The 20,524-nt window shown below is 46.2% G+C and overlaps 1 protein-coding gene across 2 annotated transcripts in view; it reads right to left on the bottom strand.

Annotated features, from left to right (window-relative positions):
• PANK3 (pantothenate kinase 3) overlaps positions 1 to 16,919 on the bottom strand; it is a 32,780-nt gene extending 15,861 nt beyond the window's left edge. The window contains exons 1-4 of one of the 2 annotated variants that reach the window (XM_060240610.1): positions 16,219 to 16,919; positions 10,451 to 10,803; positions 8,129 to 8,382; positions 6,841 to 7,017 (exon numbers count right to left, since the gene is read on the bottom strand). In XM_060240610.1, coding sequence (XP_060096593.1) covers positions 6,841 to 7,017; positions 8,129 to 8,382; positions 10,451 to 10,803; positions 16,219 to 16,246 — 812 coding nt within the window. In that variant the 5' untranslated portion in view covers positions 16,247 to 16,919. Of the gene's footprint in view, positions 1 to 6,840; positions 7,018 to 8,128; positions 8,383 to 10,446; positions 10,804 to 16,218 lie in introns of those variants that run through there. The other variant, XM_060240611.1, reaches the window with a different exon arrangement.
• Positions 16,920 to 20,524: the final 3,605 nt, after the last annotated feature.

The raw sequence follows: 20,524 nt of genomic DNA, 5'->3' as shown, positions 1-20,524 counted from the left end.
TTTCAGCGGTCGAGAATCCTGGGGTGCTAGGGTTGCTCGAGTACCTGGCGCCCTGGTACAAAGTTCCTGCTAGAACCACCATTAGCAGGACCATTGTGCCATCTGTTTTCAGGGCGACCAGATCTGTGGTGAAGGTGCATTTGTCCCGTGCTGCCAGGGGGCTGTTCATTTCACCTATCTGGAGCTCCCATCATGCGTTCGAGGGGTATCTCTCCCTGACTGCGCATTGGTGGCAACCCAGTGAGCTGCAGGGTGGGGGTGGTAGTAGCAGCAGGAAGGGTCAGGGCCGCTAGGCCGGCTATCGCTGGGCCTTGCTGCACACCAAAGCAGTCGACGCGCTGCACACAGCGGACACTCTCAGAGCCATCTTCTCACAGCAGTTAGAGGGCTGGGTAGGCAGCAGGGACGTCGCCACGGGCTTCGTGGTGACTGACGGTGGCTCCAACATCAAGGTGGCTGTCCAGCGTCAGGGCCTACAACGCCTTCCTTGCGTGGCCCACCTTCTCCACCTCGTGGTTAAAGACGCACTGGGCCAGACGAAAAGCCAGGATCGTCGGTATCTAGCCACAACCCATGAGTACAGACTTCTACTCCAGAAGTGTCGACACATCATGGGTCACTTCTCACGCAGCAAGACGGACTCGTATCTGCTATGTGAGAAACAGACACTGACAGGCATGCCAGGGCACCGCGTGATTGGTGACGTCGGCACACACTGGAACTCCACCTGTGCCATACTGGAGCGCATGGTGGAGCAGAGAGCAGCCCTGGATGCCTTTGCCTCTGAGACGAGGGTCTTTCAAGATGAGAACCGTCTCACCCAAGAGGATTGGGTGGTCATTTCTCAGACTGTCGAGATTCTTGAGCCTTTCAAAACCCACACAGAAATGCTCTCGTCTGACACGGCGAGCATCGCACTGGTCATCCCCATGGTCCACATGGCCCGTGAGGACCTGGCCTCGTTTCCAGTGCCAGCTCAAGGTTGTGCAGATGTTCTTCCAGCGGTGCGCGCCCTGTTAGGCTGCAGGAAGGGCTTGAGGCCTGCTTTCAGACTTTCACCCAGAATAAGGCCTACATGATGGCGACCATGTTAGACCCACGCCTTAAGGGCACAATTACTGAGCGGGCCAATGAGCTCGATCACTGGCGAGACGAGCTCTCTCAGAAGGTTGAGCGCTGCAGAGTCAGGGCGGGCCCAGTGCCTGTAGCTGAGGAGGAGGGGGGTGGATGCAGCTCATCTGCCACTTCCACTGCTGTTCATTCCCAACCTCCCCGGCTAGGCAGTGTTTCCCACCAGACTCATGCCACAATGAGTCCCGAGATGACACTCATCGGGCGGCTCATTGACTCCTATGGGAGTGGTAGGCTCCTGAGAGCGGATACGGGTGCTGTGATGGTGAGGGACTATCTTTCAGAGCCCAACAAGTGGCAGGAAACGTCTCCTTTGGACTACTGGGTAACAAAGGAGAGTGTCTGGTTGGCCCTCTCCTCCATGGTCAAGGTGTTCCTCTCATGCCCACCGACGAGCGTGCAGAGTGAGTGTGTCTTTTCGGTATATGGGTGACATTGTCTGCCCACATTGCAATTGCCTGCAACCCTGAACAATTGAGCAGTTGGTCTTCCTGGGGGTTTTGTAGGGGAGGGTCTCCTGCGAGTTCCCTGCAGTTTTGGGGGCTCTCCCTCAAACCCCCTGCCCCCCAGTAGCCTCTAATTATGCCCTATGTTGCCACTGATTTCAATGGCCCATAGGGTATAACGGTGGGATAGGAGCACCCTCTTTGGGTGCCCCTGGAATGGGACCCCCTGGCCCAATCTTTTGGGACTTGGGGGGTTTGTAAGGGAGAGTCTCTCCCTCAAACCCCTCCCCTCCAGGTAGCTTCCAATATACCCTATTTTGCCATTGATTTCAATGGCCATAGGGTATTATGGAGCCATATATTCGGAAATAGCCGCACATCTACCATATACGCAGTTATTCTGAGTACCGGTATTTGGAAATATACGGTATTCCGAATTTTTCGCCCCCCATATATTTCCGAATCCGATTTTTTTTTTTTGCACACTCCTACTCAGTAGCTCTGCAGTGTGATTGATTGAGCCTGGCAAACGAAATCAACACAGCAGAGCTATAGAGCCAAGCTCCTTCATTGGCTGAGGCTTCTTCTCCCTCCTCCTCCCTTTGGGAAAAGGGAGGGGGGAAGATGGAAGAGCAGGGAGAGGCTGCTTTGCTGGCTGGCTTATTGGGGGAGAAACACAAAATGTCAACTGAATAAAGTAGATGAGGGAAAATGAAGCAGACAACAGCCAGATACTGGAGGATCTGATTGAAGCCCTCTGGGGGCTGGATCCGACACGCAGGCTGTATGTTTGACACCCCTGCCATAGAGTATGTGCCTCAAGGTGGCCATTTTCTGTAGATAAACTTATCTGAGTTCAGCCTTCCATTTCCTCCCTCCTCCCTACAGCCTCTACCTAGGAAATGGATAGTCTTTTTCCACAGGAGGGACCAAAGCAGGAAGAAAGCGACTTCAGCCAGGTATAATGACACAGAGTCCACCTTGCAAAGCAGTCATTTTCTCAACGGAAGCTGACCTCTGGCATCTGGAGAGCAGTTGTAATTCTGAGTCATCTCCAGCCCTCACCAGGAGATTGGTAACAATAATTCCCTGGGAGGAAATGGCTGGTTTGAAAGGTGGAGTCTATGGCATTGTACCCACCCCTCCTCAAACCCCACCCTAGCCAGGCACTACCCCTCAAATTTCCCAACCTGGAGTTGGCAACCCTATCTTCTTCTCAGTGAACCATCAACCTAACTGTATCTACCCCTCTGATTTCACTTTTCCATCCCTCCTCCCTCCCTTAAGCCTCTACCTAGGAAAAGGACAGTCTTTCTCTACAGTGAGGACCAAAGCAGCTTTCATCATTCCTCTCTCTTTCAATATGTGAGGTAGGTTAGGCTAAGAGTCTGTGTCTGGTCTGAAATCACCCAGTTAGCTTCTAAAGCAAAAACCTGGGTTCAGCAAACCCTGCTCTGAAGCACTAACTCCTAATGCCAAACTACCTAACATGGGAGGTTGCTGATGAACACTAGCAAGCGACCAAGATTTTTCTTGTTCCATTTTCTCAACAGATACTGGATACCTTTGGGATGCTGAAATATACCCGATAAGATATATTTTCGGCATAAAGGTAAAGGTAGTCACCTGTGCAAGCAGTCGTTTACAATTTTGGGGTGACATCGCATCATGATGTTTTCACAGCAGACTTTTTACAGGTTGGCTTGCCACTGCCTTCCCCAGTCATCTACACTTTACCCCCAGCAAGCTGGGTACTCATTTTATCGACCTCAAAAGGATGGAACGCTGAGTCAACCTTGAGCCAGCTACCTGAACCCAGTTTCCGCCGGGATCGAACTCAGGTCGTGAGCAGAGCTTGGACTGCAGTACTGCAGCTTACCACTCTGCGCCATGGGGCTCTTAATATTTGCAGCTTGCATAGATAGAAATGCAGACCTCTATTCAGAAAGCTGTATAAAGCTATTTTTTGCCCAATGTGCCTCTGTACTCTTAATAGCCAATCAACTAGGAAATGTCAGGGGTCATTATGGCAAGCTAGGGCCATGCAAGTTCACTAAGTGATCTTGGGCCAAGTGCCTACTCTCAGCCTAACCTCTCAAGGTCGTTGTGAAAATGGATGAGATGACGACGTAAGCCATCCTGTGCTCTTCGGAAGAACCAGATTATAGTAATAAAACAAAATAATCACTGTATTTGAATGTACTTGAATGGAGAAAGTCTTTTGAATTTTTGATCTATTATTTAATTTGATTTTACATAGTTGCAGTTTTGTTACTGCTAGGCTTTGCTTCATACAGAGCATGGGCTATATATATAAATTTGAAGTTAATATGCCGGTAGAGTTTGTACTCCCACACTGACCAATCCTCTACTATAATGGAGCATGAGAGTCTCAAGGTAAGAGAAGGGATATCATCTTTTCAAAGAGGACCTCAAATGAGGAACCAATATGCTTTTGTGCCAATCATATCCCTTTTGGATTTAGGAGAGGAGTTTTTTGGTAATAATAATTACAAAAGAGAGTCTATTTTCAATGGGGGGATCTGACCATATACTTTCTTCATTTGTGAGACAACTGGATGCAATATGCTGCATTTGCCTGTTTATATGACAAACGGTACAATGGAACATTTACCAGTATATCAGAGTTAACATTCAACATATGAAGCTGCCTTATACTGAATCAGACCTTTGGTCCATCAAAGTCAGTCTTGTCTACTCAGACTGGCAGCGGCTCTCCACGGTCTCAAGCTGAGGTTTTTCACACCTATTTGCCTGGACCTTTTTTTTGGAGATGCCAGGGATTGAACCTGGGACCTTCTGCTTCCCAAGCAGATGCTCTACCACTGAGCCACCGTCCCATTTTCAGAACTGCCACCTATCTATGCAAAGATCAGGCATGGATCATGAGACAGTGATGTCAGAAGAAAAGGCTTCATCCTCTTAGGCACTAAGAAATATTTTAAGGCAACCTGACCATAAAAAAAAAAATGAACCAGGCACTTAATATCAAATTTGTTCAATAGATGATTAATTTAACAGCTTTATCATACAGTAAGCAGATTTTTCAGTAATACAGCTTTCAAGTTAACTCCTGGGCAAAATAGGAGTTGAAAAGGATCTATTTTGGGAACACCCCCCCCCCCCTCCAAAAAAGACAATGTAAATGCAGGAGACTAGAAACTGACCCTGAAAATATAGCAGGAAATGACAGCAAATGTCAGCCTTTTACGGAGATCAGGGATACTTTACGGAGAACATGCATACTAGGAACACTTTGAAAGGGAACCAACATAGTCTACTCTGAACTGTTATGATGCTTGAATGAGGAATGCACAAAATATTTTTTTAAAAAAATACCATGAAAACTTAAGTAGCCATGTTTGCAGAGGGCATCTAATTAGATGTAAAAGAGAATTGTGAGGACCTCTACGAGGATACCACTCAACTGGGCAAGAGGGCAACTACATAGCAAATGAAGTTCACCGTTAAATATAAAGTGACTGGAGCAAAATATCCTAACATTATGTATACACTGCTGAAGTCTGAATTGAATCAGTTGCAAAAAGATCAATCTTGGAAGTACGGTGGATCTTTCAATGAAAACCAGGGAAGAACCGCTCCTCAGATGGATGGATTCAATGACCCATAGCCACAACTGTGTATTTTTCCAATGTCTCAAGCTCTCCGCTCTCCACAGTCATTTCTTACCACAGGAAAATTTATTCTCAGGGTTGCAGGACCTACAGACTCCCACACAAGCTGGGACATTTGCAGTGATGAGAGGAAAAGGGGGAAATTGTTCCCTTTTTCTGTCAGCAGAGACGTGCTGAAAGAAGAGATAGGAAGGGAGGAGGAAAGATAACTCTCAGCAACCGACGGGTTGCTGGATCCAACCCCAAATGTGGCTGTAGTAAGAACAGGTAAAATATATACCATGGATTATTAGGCAAGAGCCCTGAAAAGAAAACTGCCAGTATCGTAATAGCAGATACAGACCTATAACACATTTGCATTCGGAATACTGATGGTCATCCCATCTCAAAAAGGGGTACTGTACACCTGGAAAAGATTGAGACTAAAGTGATCCAGATGCTGGAGAATCTGCCTAAGAGGAAAAGCTTAGGAATTCTCTGCTTTGAAAAAAAAACAAAACAACTACAGGGTGCCATGATCAGGTTCCTAAAACTATGCATGGAGTTAATAAAGTACGGTGAATGTCTTTTACCTCTCATAATACTAGAACTCAGAAACACCCAATGATGCAGTGCATACAAAACAAAATACTTTACATAAGGCATAATTAATGTGCAGAGCAGGGGTGTCAAACTCCTTTGTTATGAGGGCCGGATCTGACGTAAGTGAGACCTTGTCGGGGCAGGCCATGTTGGGCTGAGCCATAGGAGTACCTATTTAAAATTAGGTAGCGGAGATATAAACTTTATAAAGGACACAGACAAACACAATGTCTTTTTTTTTCTTTTTCAACCTTAAAATATACTTAAAACATTAGCGCCCATTGGTCTTAAAGGTGCCTTCTTTGTATTTCTCCCACAGGAACCAGGGAACTGAGCAAATGAAGCGCTGGCGCTTTCCTTCCTTCCCCAGACCAGGAGGGGGAGGAGCCTCAGCCAGTAGAAGGGAGAGAGGCTTGGCTCAGTAGCTCTGCTGTGCGATTGAGAGAGCCTGGCAAAGCAAGCTCTGCCTCCCCCCCTTCCTCCCCAAAGGAGGAGCCTCAGCCAATGGAGAAAACAGCGGTTTGCTCTGTAGCTCCTTTGTGAGTTAGCAAGGCTTGCAAAGCAAGCTGATACATAGAAGGAAGCAAGAAAGAAGGAGAAGGAAGCAGATGATACCACTTGCTTGGGGGCTTGATAGGAGCCCTCTGGGGGCCTGATCTGGCCCCTGAACCACATGTTTGACACCCCTAGTATAGATCCACAGCATGCCTTTGAGTATCAGTGGAAGGGTGGGGGAAGCAGGGGAGACTTTAGCATCTGCACCCCTGCTTGTAGTTTAATGTTGGAAAAGAATGCTGTAGTAGATAACCTTTCGTCTGATCCAGGACAGCTGTTCTGATAAGGGCACAAATTCAGTTTATGTGGCTGAAAAATGTTATTTTATAAATGACACATTTGAAATCTGAATACTGTACTTTTTTCTGATATATTTGTAAATTATTAGACTTGCCAATTTTTCACAGGCATCTTAATTCAGTATTATCTCATTTAATGAACATTTTTAGCATTAGCGTTCATTTACCTACCTAGAGGCCACAGCCCACCCGGGCAACCCAAATCGTTCATAATCTCCCCCATAAATATCACGGACTAGTTTATCCGCATGTGTGCTGTCTCCCTTGGATGCCATTTCCAGAGCCTCTTCAAAACTTTCACATCCAGTCAGTAAGCTGCACAAACCAAGAAAGGTCCCTCCACCTAGACTGGTATGAAAAAAGAAATAGTGTAATTGAACTTAATAACACTTCAAAAACTAACAGTTTTTATATATTGCTGTGACAAGGCTGTCCAATGACTAAACCAATCTCAGTTTCACGCCAACTCAACTAACAAATCTGAGAATGGTGGACTTTACAAGAAACGTTTCTCGCAAACTCATACTTAGTACATCATTTAACTGCAGTTACAGTCCACAAAATATGAAAGGGCTGGGAGGATACATTTTTAAAGAAGCAAAATATATAACACAAAGTAAGCAATGCATTCTTCATATATGCCCCCAAATGTTTCTTTGAAAGTTACTTGAGGAATTGAGTTCTTACAAGTGGATAAATTACAAAGAAGCATGGAAGAGTGACTTAGGAAAATGTCATATAATGTTCAAGTTTCACTAAAAAAAGTCAAATCTTTTGCACTATGTGAACTGATCAGGAAGGATCCTTGGGCTCATATGCTCCTTCTTCCCTTTGCATACCAGTTTTCCACAAGCCGTTATTTGTTGTTATATCAGGATTATCAAAAATTGACTTGAGGTAGCCTTACAAGCCAGGATCATGACTTTGTTGTCAGAACTGTTACCACAGCAGCAATCACCCATAATAATGATGATGGACAGGGGGAGGGACGGTGGCTCAGTGGTAGAGCATCTGCTTGGGAAGCAGAAGGTCCCAGGTTCAATCCCCGGCATCTCCACTAAAAAGGCAAGTAGGTGTGAAAAACCTCAGCTTGAGACCCTGGAGAGCCGCTGCCAGTCTGAGAAGACAATACTGACTTTAATGGACCGAGGGTCTGATTCAGTATAAGGCAGCTTCATATGTTCATATGTCTAGATAAATCACAACAAAAATGTTTCTATCCCAGAGACAATCTCCATCCCTTTATAACTCCCCCACTTCTACCTGTACATACATTTTGAAATGTCACGAAAAGCGTAATAAACATACAACAAGTGTTTATAAAGCACATTTTCCAATGCATTACCAAGAGCAACAAAGCCTGTCCATCATGCTCAAAGGTACATTCATAATGAATATCTGACATTCCAGATCCTAATTCTATGTAACGTTCTAACTTGGCATGCATTAAAATTATTACCTTGTTCCAGTTACTCTCTTATAGTTGTCTTTGGAATGGACAGCTAAAATACTGACTCCTGAACCAATGTTTACAACCAGCAAAGGGTATGGATCATCCAGATTAAAAGGCATCTTTTGGCACCGTTCAGGTTCTGACGCATTTTCAAAGTAGTAGCACTCTGCCTGCCCATTAAAACTGACAGAATCTATATACAGCAAGCCTTTAACAAGACAGTCAAGTTCATCTAGTTTGTGTAGCTGGAGATTTCCAATCTGTGAAGATACAAATGACATGTGAAACCAACATATTCAGATTAACAGATACTGAAGAAACTTAGCATGCACTAGAAGTAGAGGAAGCAAATTCTCCTACTGAAATGATGTTGATTTGCATTTTTAAAATGTTCTTCTTCCTGGAAGAAAAATAGTATCAGATGGTATTTTAAAGGAAAAGTTACATATGAAAGTTTAAAATGGACTACAAAAGATATTAAGAAGATGAAGAAGAAGATATTGGATTTATATCCCGCCCTCCACTCCGAAGAGTCTCAGAGCGGCTCACAGTCTCCTCTACCTTCCTCCCCCACAACAGACACCCTGTGAGGTGGGTGGGGCTGGAGAGGGCTCTCACAGCAGCTGCCCTTTCAAGGACAACCCCTGCCAGAGCTATGGCAGACCCAAGGCCATTCCAGCAGGTGCAAGTGGAGGAGTGGGGAATCAAACCCAGTTCTCCCAGATAGGAGTTCGCACACTTAACCACTACACCAAACTGGCTCATTAAGCAGCTAAATGACTCCAGTGTTCATGTGTTTTTAAAATGCAGTGATATAGATATCAATAATGAGATATCAAGTCAATAAACAGCAGTGTCGTTTATATTACTACTAAACAGGCTTAAAAAGAAATGCTGTGCTAGTCACCATTATCTAATTATATCTAGTCACCATTATCTAATTATTTTTCATAATTTAAAAGTCTGTAATATGACAAGTGCCGTGTTTTTCGGTCCATAAGGCGCTCCGGACCATAGGACGCACCTTCCTCCTGGGGGGCGATCCGCTGCCTCCGCCTCCGATCCCGGCGCTTCCCCTGCGCCTGCCTGGCTCCAGCTGCCCCCACCGCAAACCCAGCGCTTCGCGAGCGCCGGCTGCGGAGGGGGCAACGTGCTTCCTCCGTGCCTCCTCCAGCTCTGATGCTTACAGCAAACGCCAGGATCGGAGGGCGGAGGGAGCGATCCCGGCGCTTGCTGTAAGCATCAGAGCTGGAGCCAGGCAGACAGGCACGGAGGAAGCATGCCGCCCCCTCCACAGCCGGCGCTCGCAAAGCGCTGGGTTTGCAGAGGGGGCGGGTGTTTCCTCCGTGCCTGTCTACCTGGCTCCAACTCTGATGCTTACAGCAAGCGCCGGGATCGGAGGGCAGAGGGAGTGATCCTGGCGCTTGCTGTAAGCGTCAGAGCTGGAGCCAGGGAGACAGGCACGGAGGGAGCACGTTGCCCCCTCCGCAGCCGGCGCTCGCGAAGTGCTGGGTTTGCGGTGGGGGCAGCGTGGAGCGATCCCAGCACTTGCTGGAAGAAGCTGGAGCCAGGCAGGCAGGCGCGGGGGAAGCGCTGGGTTCAGAGGCGAAGGCAGCGGATCGCCCCCCCCCCAGAGGAAGGTACCTTTGCTCCATAAGACGCACACACTCCCCCCACACTTTTTTTTTGGGGGGGGGAGTGCGTCTTATGGTCCGAAAAATACGGTAGGTTCTCTCCAGTAAGTCTTCCATGCAGGTGGAATCAACAGTTTCAGCACTGCTATGACATTAAGGCATATTATCAAGCAAACAAACAAAGCAACCACATAATCTACACACAGTATTTGTCCCCCTAAATGAGAAAGAATGAGAGCCCTCAAATTGCATCACTGATCACGTGTACTTAGTGTCTACTTCTAGAACCATTGCTGGGGCAACATTTTAAACAGACTTGTAGGCCTGAGCAGACTGCCTAAACTCCCTGTCTGCATGGAAAAGAAAGTCTGAATATCTTTACTGGGCGTGGGAGGAAATGAAAAAGAACAACACAAGTAAATAGAGAATTTAAATATAACATGCAGAAATACTTATTATGGACCTCCATGATAGAGTTTGGAGACCATCTGCTTCCTAACAAAGTAAAGTGCCTACTCTACTGAAAAGCACTTTCAGGAGGCAACACATGCAAATTAGAAGTATTTTGACTATTCCAAACCCTGCTTGCAACAGCAAAAGCAATAATCTGACGGTTGAATCACTTCATTTCTGAGACAAGATCATCCTTTAACAACAAACATACAGAAGATGCAACTGAGAATGAACTACCTACTGTGCGAAAATCTTCTTCAAATTTATAGGCACCCCCACCAGTGGCACATAGCACTGTATGCAACGTCGAAAAATTTTTATTTCTTCCCATTTGAATAAACGTAGGCAAATCATGGGTTGGAAATCTGATAAAGTGCAAATTTCCCTTCCTCCCAAAGAGTATCAAGTCCTTGAGTTCAAGGTGGACATCACGGATGCCAGTGGACCCATACGCTACATTTGACATCAAGTATTTACGAATGCTCTTCAAGCTCTCAACTTCTTCCTGCTCTTCTTCTGCAGTGATATCAATAGGTTCAAAATAAGCAAGCTTCACCAGGGTTCCCCCAATGTCCATACCAAACCATGGAAAAGCTGCAGAAAAATAAAGTCACTGTTAGTAAATTGGTGCATATGAATACTGAATCAGACTCCTCAGCTGCAAGCACTTCAGCATTATTAAATGATTAATCAAGAATGCTAAGCATGATTATGGCACTTACAAACCCTGAAGAACAGTCCACTCCTGAGTAAACCCTATTTGCAGGTAGACATCATCCATAAATCACCAGCAATAACAGATTTTCTAGTACAAGTATTGGGCATAATATCCAAGGTAATCCAATGATAAATGATGTATTTCTACCAATGCGAATTTATATCGCTCAGCAAGGAAGTATTCTCAGGGGTTCTGAAAAATGCTATTTTCATGAAGCTGATGTACTTTATTTGTGTGCGATTTTGTATAATACACTAATACCTTAATCCGCAGATCAGAAGTATTCGTGTGTTGAGAATTTTTAAGGACTACCGGCACAACGCAGGCCTTACAAACACATAGAACAACTTCTAAGAGGAGCACGTCTGTGGCTAAACTCTGGTAAATTATTAAGTGAAAACTAGAAAATCTGGATTCCAGCTGATTTTTTTCATACAGTTGCATAAGAAAGGAGCGTTTAAAAAAAACAGAAGTCCCTTGTTGAAACACAGTAATCTCCCACTGTTTTACTCTTTAAGCTCAAGCATAAGTGCCTGAAATTCTTCTCAAGATAAAATAAGGTCACAGTAATTGCATCTGAAAACATCAGATACTTAATACACTTTCCTTTGTTATGTAGCCCTGACCATAATATTTGTCATTTAGAAAATTAAGTAGAACCTTCTCAGAAACTGTAGGTACTTCTTGCAACTAAAATGTACCTGAAACAGTTAAGCCAAAGCTAAATGTTTATATCTCTTTGAGCAATAAAACTTGACTATGTGAACTTCAAACTTGGCTAGCTTCTGTCAACACAACAGCAGTTTAGCTTTAAACATGAGCACGCCTGCCTACGTTTACAGGCTATCTGGGGGCAGTTTACGGTAGTGCAGCAGAAAAGTGGTGCTCTATATACAGTCTGACTCGCTAATACCACATTTCTTATATATGGAATGGCAACTTGGACGCCAGGAACACGCTATATGGATGACAGTCCCAAAATCCAACTTCTGTTTTTTCAGTTTACAGTATTATACATTAAGCTGGGATTTATGTACATATTTTTGTACCTTTGTCTAAATTTTATATTGTATGTGCAAAAGGTATATACTTTTCCATAGTGCATTTGGAATACTGGTTATTTAACGTACTCTTTCCTCATGGTGGCATATTTGACACATAAGAGCTAAGCTGTATCAAGTCTTTGCAATGTTATCAGTAAACATTTTATCTCTGAGGTTTTGTATCAGAATCAAGGACACTAGAAATCAGATAACTTGTGGTGGTTCTAATCAACCAATAGGATTATTATTGCTTTGTTCAACACACACCATTCAAGACCTGAGCCAGCTATTTCTCTGCTGTTCAGAAGAAATCTGAAAAGAAAGATTTCTCAAGAGAAGCAACAGAAAACTGACCACCCTCTTTCTGCCAAGTCCCATAAAGTACCGTAAGTGTTATTTCCTTGGACTATTTTTGTTATTACAAGCTGTTGGCCCATGAGCTTGTAGGAAAGCAGGGAGGGAACAGAGAAGAAGGGAAATATGTGATTAAGTGGGAAGCCACCCCCTCCTCTGAGTGTCTGCACAGGCTTATTTCCCCACCACTCCCTTTCAACTCTGAACTGTTCTCAGTATTTCTTGCCTAGTGGAGCATGCTCAGTCCTCCACGTGACATTTTTGTTACTTAATTTACAACATGGGAATTTCACTTGCAAGCCTGGCAAGTTCCCCAAGTCTATAGAAACCATCTCTCTCTTTTTTTAAACACAAGTTACTTTTTATGTGGGTGGTCTGGTTTTGATGATTCTATGACTGAATCAAACTTAACCCACTTAACCATTACACATTGTAAGTTATAAACCACAGTACATTTTCAAGGTTACCACCAAAACCACAAAACTTGTATGAGATTTCCTACATGCCATGAACTAAGGTCTTACAAAATTAAATCATACTATTGAGCTACAGTATTTACTCCAATAAAAGACTAGGGGTCCCCTGCCCTGAAAAATAAAGGAGATCATCTTACCTTCACATACATCTTAGTATTCAGTAAAATTCTGGAAGGTATAACTGGGGGGGGGGGGGGGGAGGGGCAGTTTGTCTTAAATTCAAAGTGGCCTTCCTTTCAGTAAATATGAGTATTTTAGAATATCTGGTGAAATTACTCAGAAATAAATCGCAGTATGATTAGGTGGCTGTCTTTAGACTAGACATGCATACTGCATGCTCACCTGTTATTTAGACAATTAGAATGTCAAATATGCAAATAACAGAAAACCAGCAATCTGACCTCAGCTTTTCCTTTAAAAACACAGGAACATCATCAAAACCGTGTGACAAAGATGCATTAAGTTTATCACAAAATCACCTGCATTGTAAAAAACCAAAAAAACAAACAAACCAGCTATCATAACCACACAGTTCAAAGCAAATCTTAAACTGACACCAAAGGTCAGTCAAGCTAATAGGCTACTATAAGGCACAGGGAAATCACAGAAGCTACAACTCCCCATCACATGTACACTACGCATGTGTGTGTGTGTGTATGTATGTGTGTATATATATATATATATATATATATATATATATATATATATATATATATATATATAAATAAAATTTTGGCCACTGTGTGACACAGAGTGTTGGACTAGATGGGCCCTTGGCCTGATTCAACATGGCTTCTCTTATGTTCATAAGAGAAGCCATGTTGGATCAGGCCAATGGCCCATCCAGTCCACACACACACACATATATATATATACACACATACACATATATATACACACTGTGGCTAATAGCCACTGATGGACCTCTGCTCCATATTTTTATCTAACCCCTTCTTGAAGCTGGCTATGCTTGTAGCTGCCACCACCTCCTGTGGCAGTGAATTCCACATGTTAATCATAAATAAATAATGAAACATCAATAGGTGTGATCACTGAAAGTTAAAATTTAGAGTTTGCATGTTTTTTACTTAAGAGGGTGTTTACTGTGCAGAAAGGATGCAATGTATTAAGTGATGTAGAATTACATCTTAGTACTCACTGCAGCCAAATGTTTCACAGCAAGAGTAAGAGAAAGCCAACACTGCATCAGATTTGACCCACTATCCCTCGTCATAAACCAGTCAACTGATAAATCTACGTTCAAAGGACACAAATTGCAAACTAGTCTTCACCTAAGTTAACACTGCTAACAAGGCACTTTTTTTTTTCTTTCCTTGAAGTTACCCATAAGATATTAGCAGTCACAGCGCGGTCAAATCAGAATGAAAGGAAACGGGAGGGTAGGGAGGGATGGTGGCTCAGTGGTAGAGCATCTTCTGGGTAAGCAGAAGGTCCCAGGTTCAATCCCCAGCATCTCCACTAAAAAAGGGTCCAGGCAAATAGGTGTGAAAAACCTCAGCTTGAGACCCTAGAGAGCCGCTGCCAGTCTGAGTAGACAATACTGACTTTGATGGACCAAGGATCTGATTCAGTATAAGGCAGCTTCATATGTTCATATGATGGGTTACTATCCTGAATTAGCTCTTGCACTCAGCTAACTCAAAAGTACTGTTTAAGGCAGTGGCTCCCACCCTTTCTGGCACCAGGGACTGGTTTCATGGAAGACAATTTTTCCACAGACCAGTGGTGCTGGGGGGTTTGTCATCTCAGGCTGCCCCACCCCACCCCACCTGGTCCATGGTAAAATTGTCTTCCACTAAACCAGTCCCTAGTGCCAAAAAGGTTGGGGACCAATGATCTGAAGGATACAGGAAGTACCCCACAAAGGACAAGCCAGAAATGATGGGCTGGGTCCAGCAATCCATCACCCAAAGGCACTTCCCTGCTTTCCCTTCCCACCAGGGTGGCTCAGTGGTAGAGCATCTGTTTGGGAAGCAGAAGGTCCCAGGTTCAATCCCTGCAATCTCCACTAAAAAGGGTCCAGGCAAATAGGTGTGAAAAACCTCAGCTTGAGACCCTGGAGAGCCACTGCCAGTCTGAGTAGACAATACTGACTTTGATGGACCAAGGGTCTGATTCAGTATAAGGCAGCTTCATATGTAGGAGGGACGGTGGCTCAGTGGTAGAGCATCTGCTTGGGAAGCAGAAGGTCCCAGGTTCAATCCCCGGCATCTCCAACTGAAAAGGGTCCAGGCAAGTAGGCATGAAAAACCTCAGCTTGAGACCCTGTACAGACACAGGGAGGGGCTGTGGCTCAGTGGTAGAGCATCTGCTTGGGAAGCAGAAGGTCCCAGGTTCAATCCCCGGCATCTCCAACTAAAAAGGGTCCAGGCAAATAGGTGTGAAAAACCTCAGCTTGAGACCCTGGAGAGCCGCTGCCAGTGAGTAGACAAGACTGACTTTGATGGACTGAGGGTCTGATTCAGTATAAGGCAGCTTAATATGTAGGAGGGACGGTGGCTCAGTGGTAGAGCATCTGCTTGGGAAGCAGAAGGTCCCAGATTCAATCCCCGGCATCTCCAACTAAAAGGGTCCGGGCAAAGAGATGCGAAAAACCTCAGCTTGAGACCCTGGAGAGACACAGGGAAGGACGGTGGCTCAGTGGTAGAGCATCGGCTTGGGAAGCAGAAGGTCCCAGGTTCAATCCCCGGCATCTCCAACTAAAAGGGTCCGGGCAAAGAGATGCGAAAAACCTCAGCTTGAGACCCTGGAGAGACACAGGGAAGGATGGTCGCTCAGTGGTAGAGCATCTGCTTGGGAAGCAGAAGGTCCCAGGTTCAATCCCTGGCATCTCCAAAAAAGGTTCCAGGCAAATAGGTGTGAAAAACCTCAGCTTGAGACCCTGGAGAGCCACTGCCAGTCTGAGCAAACAATACTGACTTTGACGGACCCAGGGTCTGATTCAGTAGAAGGCAGCTTCATATGCAGGAGGGACAAGTGGCTCAGTGGTAGAGCATCTGCTTGGGAAGCAGAAGGTCCCAGGTTCAATCCCTGGCATCTCCAAAAAAGGGTCCAGGCAAATAGGTGTGGAAAACCTCAGCTTGAGACCCTGGAGAGCCGCTGCCAGTCTGAGCAAACAATACTGACTTTGACGGACCCAGGGTCTGATTCAGTAGAAGGCAGCTTCATATGCAGGAGGGACAAGTGGCTCAGTGGTAGAGCATCTGCTTGGGAAGCAGAAGGTCCCAGGTTCAATCCCTGGCATCTCCAAAAAAGGGTCCAGGCAAATAGGTGTGAAAAACCTCAGCTTGAGACCCTGGAGAGCGGCTGCCAGTCTGAGCAGACAATACTGACTTTGACGGACCGAGGGTCTGATTCAGTAGAAGGCAGCTTCACAAGCAACGCTAAGGGCTCTTACATGGCTTCTTGGCATCTTTGATCTTCATGTCTCCGGAGCTGCACTCCCGACGGACAGGCACTTCGGCTTGAGCTGCGGGGCGGGCTCCACGCCCTGACTGAGAGGCAGACCCCGGGGAAGGGAAGCAGGTGCAAGCCGCTCAAACGGTGGGCGGAGGCGACGCCAGGTGCTGCGGGGCAGGGAAGGAGGGAGGCAGGTCGAAGAGAAAGACGGGAGCTTCGACACCGCTTCCGTGGGGCGCCTGAGGCTGAGATCCCCGGATGCGGAGAGAAGCGGGGGGAGCTTTCCCGCCGGGCCGGACCCACCCACAGCACCGCCCGTCCTTCCTTCTCCTTTTCTAGCTGGACTCTCGCCAGCATAAAATGGCGGCCGACACCGGGTGGGGGGCGGAGCTCAGCGCCTCCCCAGCGGGCAGAGCATTCAGGGCGGCGGCGGCGATCTTCCTCCGGGTGCCGCAACGCCGCCCACCTCGATACTGGGCACGGCCTCGCGCAGAGCACAACCGACGAGGCGGCGGCGGTTGAACCGTCGCCCTCGGCACGAGCGTCCTACGCTTCCCAGAGTGCGCTGCGAGATTCCGCTCGCTTCCCCCCGGCCGCTCTCTGCTCGCAAGGCACGCTGGGAAACGTAGTGCAGGCTCGCTTCGGAGAGACTTCCCGAAGTGCAACGCGACGACGGGATCCCGCCGCCGCGGTCACGCCGCTCACCCCACAAGCAGCCTGCCAATGGCAAGCCGCGCCCCGCCCCGCCCCGCCCACAGCCGCCTGCTCCCCTTGATGGGCAGGGCGCTCTCTTACCGCTCCGGCTGCAGGGATGCTGGGCATGCAGGAGCTGCATGGGGATGGGAGTCTCCAGCATTTGTTGGGCAAAGCTTGTTTGTACTTCGATAACTCTGTTCAGGACGAAGGCGACTTAAATGCAAACGTGTAAAGGAAGAGGAAAAGGGAAAGCTTGTGCAGACAGCCAGTTTGGTGCAGTGGTTAAGTGTGCGGGTTTGATTCCCCACTCCTCCACTTGCAGCTGCTGGCATGGCCGTGGGTCAGCCATGGCTCTCTCATCTGGGAGAACCGGGTTTGAGTCCCCACTCTTTCACTTGCACCTGCTGGGTCAGCCAGAGCCCTTGCAAGAGTTGTCCTTGAAAGGGCAGCTTCTGTGAGAGCCCTCTCCAGCCCCACTCACCTCACAGGGTGTCTGTTGTGGGGGAGGAAGGGAAGGTGATTGTAAGAGAGCCAGTTTGGTGTAGTGGTTAAGTGTGCGGACTCTTATCTGGGAGAACCGGGTTTGATTCCCCACTCTTTCACTTGCACCTGCTGGAATGGTCTTGGGTCAGCCAGAGCTCTCTTATCTGGGAGAACCGGGTTTGATTCCCCACTCTTTCACTTGCACCTGCTAGCATGGCCTTGGGTCAGCCATAGCTCTCTTATCTGGGAGAACCGGGTTTGATTCCCCACTCTTTCACTTGCACCTGCTGGCATGGCCTTGGGTCAGCCATAGCTCTCTTATCTGGGAGAACCGGGTTTGATTCCCCACTCCTCCACTTGCCCCTGCTGGCATGGCCTTGGGTCAGCCATAGCTCTCTTATCTGGGAGAACCGGGTTTGATTCCCCACTCCTCCACTTGCCCCTGCTGGCATGGCCTTGGGTCAGCCATAGCTCTCTTATCTGGGAGAACCGGGTTTGATTCCCCACTCCTCCACTTGCAGCTGCTGGCATGGCCTTGGGTCAGCCATAGCTCTCTTATCTGGGAGAACGGGGTTTGATTCCCCACTCCTCCACTTGCCCCTGCTGGCATGGCCTTGGGTCAGCCATAGCTCTCTTATCTGGGAGAACCGGGTTTGATTCCCCACTCCTCCACTTGCCCCTGCTGGCATGGCCTTGGGTCAGCCATAGCTCTCTTATCTGGGAGAACCGGGTTTGATTCCCCACTCCTCCACTTGCAGCTGCTAGCATGGCCTTGGGTCAGCCTTAGCTCTCTTATCTGGGAGAAACAGGTTTGATTCCCCACTCCTCCACTTGCCCCTGCTGGCATGGCCTTGGGTCAGCCATAGCTCTCTTATCTGGGAGAACCGGGCTTGATTCCCCACTCCTCCACTTGCACCTGCTAGCATGGCCTTGGGTCAGCCATAGCTCTGGCAAGGGTTGTCCTTGAAAGGGCAGCTGCTGTGAAAGCCCTCTCAGCCCCACCCACCTCACAGGATGTCTGTTGTGGGGGAGGAAGGGAAAGGAGATTGTGAACCACTCTGAGACTCTTCGGAGTGGAGGGCGGGATATAAATCCAATGTCTTCATCTACCTCACAGGGTGTCTGTTGTGGGGGAGGAAGGTAAGGAGATTGTGAGCCGCTCTGAGACTCTTTGGAAGATGAAGAAGAAGATATTGGATTTATATCCCGCCCTCCACTCGGAAGAGTCTCAGAGCCGTAAAAAGTATGCCATGAAAACATTGTGAAAGCAACTTCACCCCAGAGTCAGAAACGACCGGTCCTTGCACAGGGGACTACCTTTACCTTTTTAATGTTGAAGCTGTGATAAATGCTACTAACTAGGAATATTCCTAGCCTTCCAATGCAAAACGGATATTTTCATCAGATTTTTTTAAAGATCCCAAAAGATGATATACAAAAAAAGAGGGCATGTCCTCTAAAAGGAGGACATCTTGTAACCCTATGGTATTATGTTGCTTTTATGCTGGAATGGGGAAATGACTGTTTATTTCATTTTGACTCTGCAAATGGTATAAAGAAGCCATATGTTTTGAAGGAGTTGGTGTAAGAACTCATCAGGGATGTATTTTTAAAACACCTTCCTCCTCTTTCTCAGAAATGTTGAATGACTGTGGGAATGTCATACACTTTTGTGAACTAAGGAAAAATTGCCTGTGCTTCTGAGATTTGCACCTATGGTAGGCATATATTGTGTATTTGTAGCTAAGGAAAAGGTTTTATCATCAGCAGTCTGACTCTTGGGAAGCACCTAATGCATTGGTTCTTAACTTGTGAGTTGGGATCTAAAAGTGGGTCAAGACTCACCAAGTCTTTCCTAAATGAAAAAAGTAACAAATATATAAGCATTGTAACATTTTAAAAATGATATATATATATTTAAATTAATGAGCTGTAAATTAATAAAGATTTCAGGTTTTCACGGCTGGTAACATCATTAGAGTTTGTAGAATCTTTCGGGATCACGGCACTTGATCCCGAAAGATTCTACAAACCCTAATGTAAATTAATAGTTTTAAAATATACTACAAATTAACAGCCTGGCTATGAATTGTTTTGTTTTCGGGTTTAAAAAAAAAAAAAAAGATTGCAAATGCCCCCAAACAGAACCGCATTAATGTTCTGACTCACTAGGACTCCAGTGTTTGTTGGTATTGGAAGATATTTTCAGATGCTGGAAGTAGGTCATTCAGAACTCTTGAGAGTATCTCCTGATCTGGTGATGTTTCCAAGGGAGGACTCAGTCCCTCCATACTAGGGGTGGCCAAACTTGCTTAACGTAAGAGCCACATAAAATAAATGTCAGATGTTTGAGAGCTGCGACATGAACAAATATTGCACACACATCTTTATTAAAACTCTTAATACTTCCTTTGCACAGAAAGGTAAGATGCATATGTGTGCACTTTACAACATCACAATGCTAGAAGGAGACTTTTTAAAAGCAAATGCTGGGAATAACAGTCCCCATAAGACCAGCATAAGGGAACATTGGGGATTTTTTTTTTTTTGTACCAGTGGGAGAAGGAAACACAAATGCACCATATAAATCACTGACCACCGTTTGCATCATTATGCATCTCTCTTTGCCTTGACACCAAGGTTAGTAGATACAGCTCCTACAAGAGCTATTAAACAATGGAGGAATTATGCACCTCCCTCTTTAATTCCATCCCTCCTTCCAGTGGTTCCCTTAGCTCTTGCACTCTCTTTCCCCACTCTAGGTGTCCAGATGAACTCTGTGGTGGAGGAGAAGAACTTGGAAGTCTGCCTATTTCCCCCTCCTTCCCTACCTCACTCATGGCAGAAATACCTACGGATCAGTGCTCAGAGGCTGACTGAAGTCCTGATGCTAAGCACGCTTACTCGAGAATAAGCATGCATTAAGTTCCTCGACTTCTGGGAGCTGCACAATGTGTGTGAAAGAGTTGCATGTGGCCACCCTTTCTCCATACAAACTCTGTCTTCATGTGGGGTGGTGAATTCCAAATCTGATGGTCTGCCTTGCCTCCAGGGTAGTTGGTGCATTGCGCACCAGTGTAATGCTTTAGAGAGCTTTGTATTACTAGGCAAGAATGGACAGAGAC

The sequence above is a fragment of the Heteronotia binoei genome, chromosome 5 (assembly GCF_032191835.1).
Source record: "Heteronotia binoei isolate CCM8104 ecotype False Entrance Well chromosome 5, APGP_CSIRO_Hbin_v1, whole genome shotgun sequence".
NCBI classification, from domain to species: Eukaryota; Metazoa; Chordata; class Lepidosauria; order Squamata; family Gekkonidae; genus Heteronotia; species Heteronotia binoei.
Note: the sequence above shows the minus strand (reverse complement) of the source record. Positions and strands in the feature narration are given on the sequence as shown.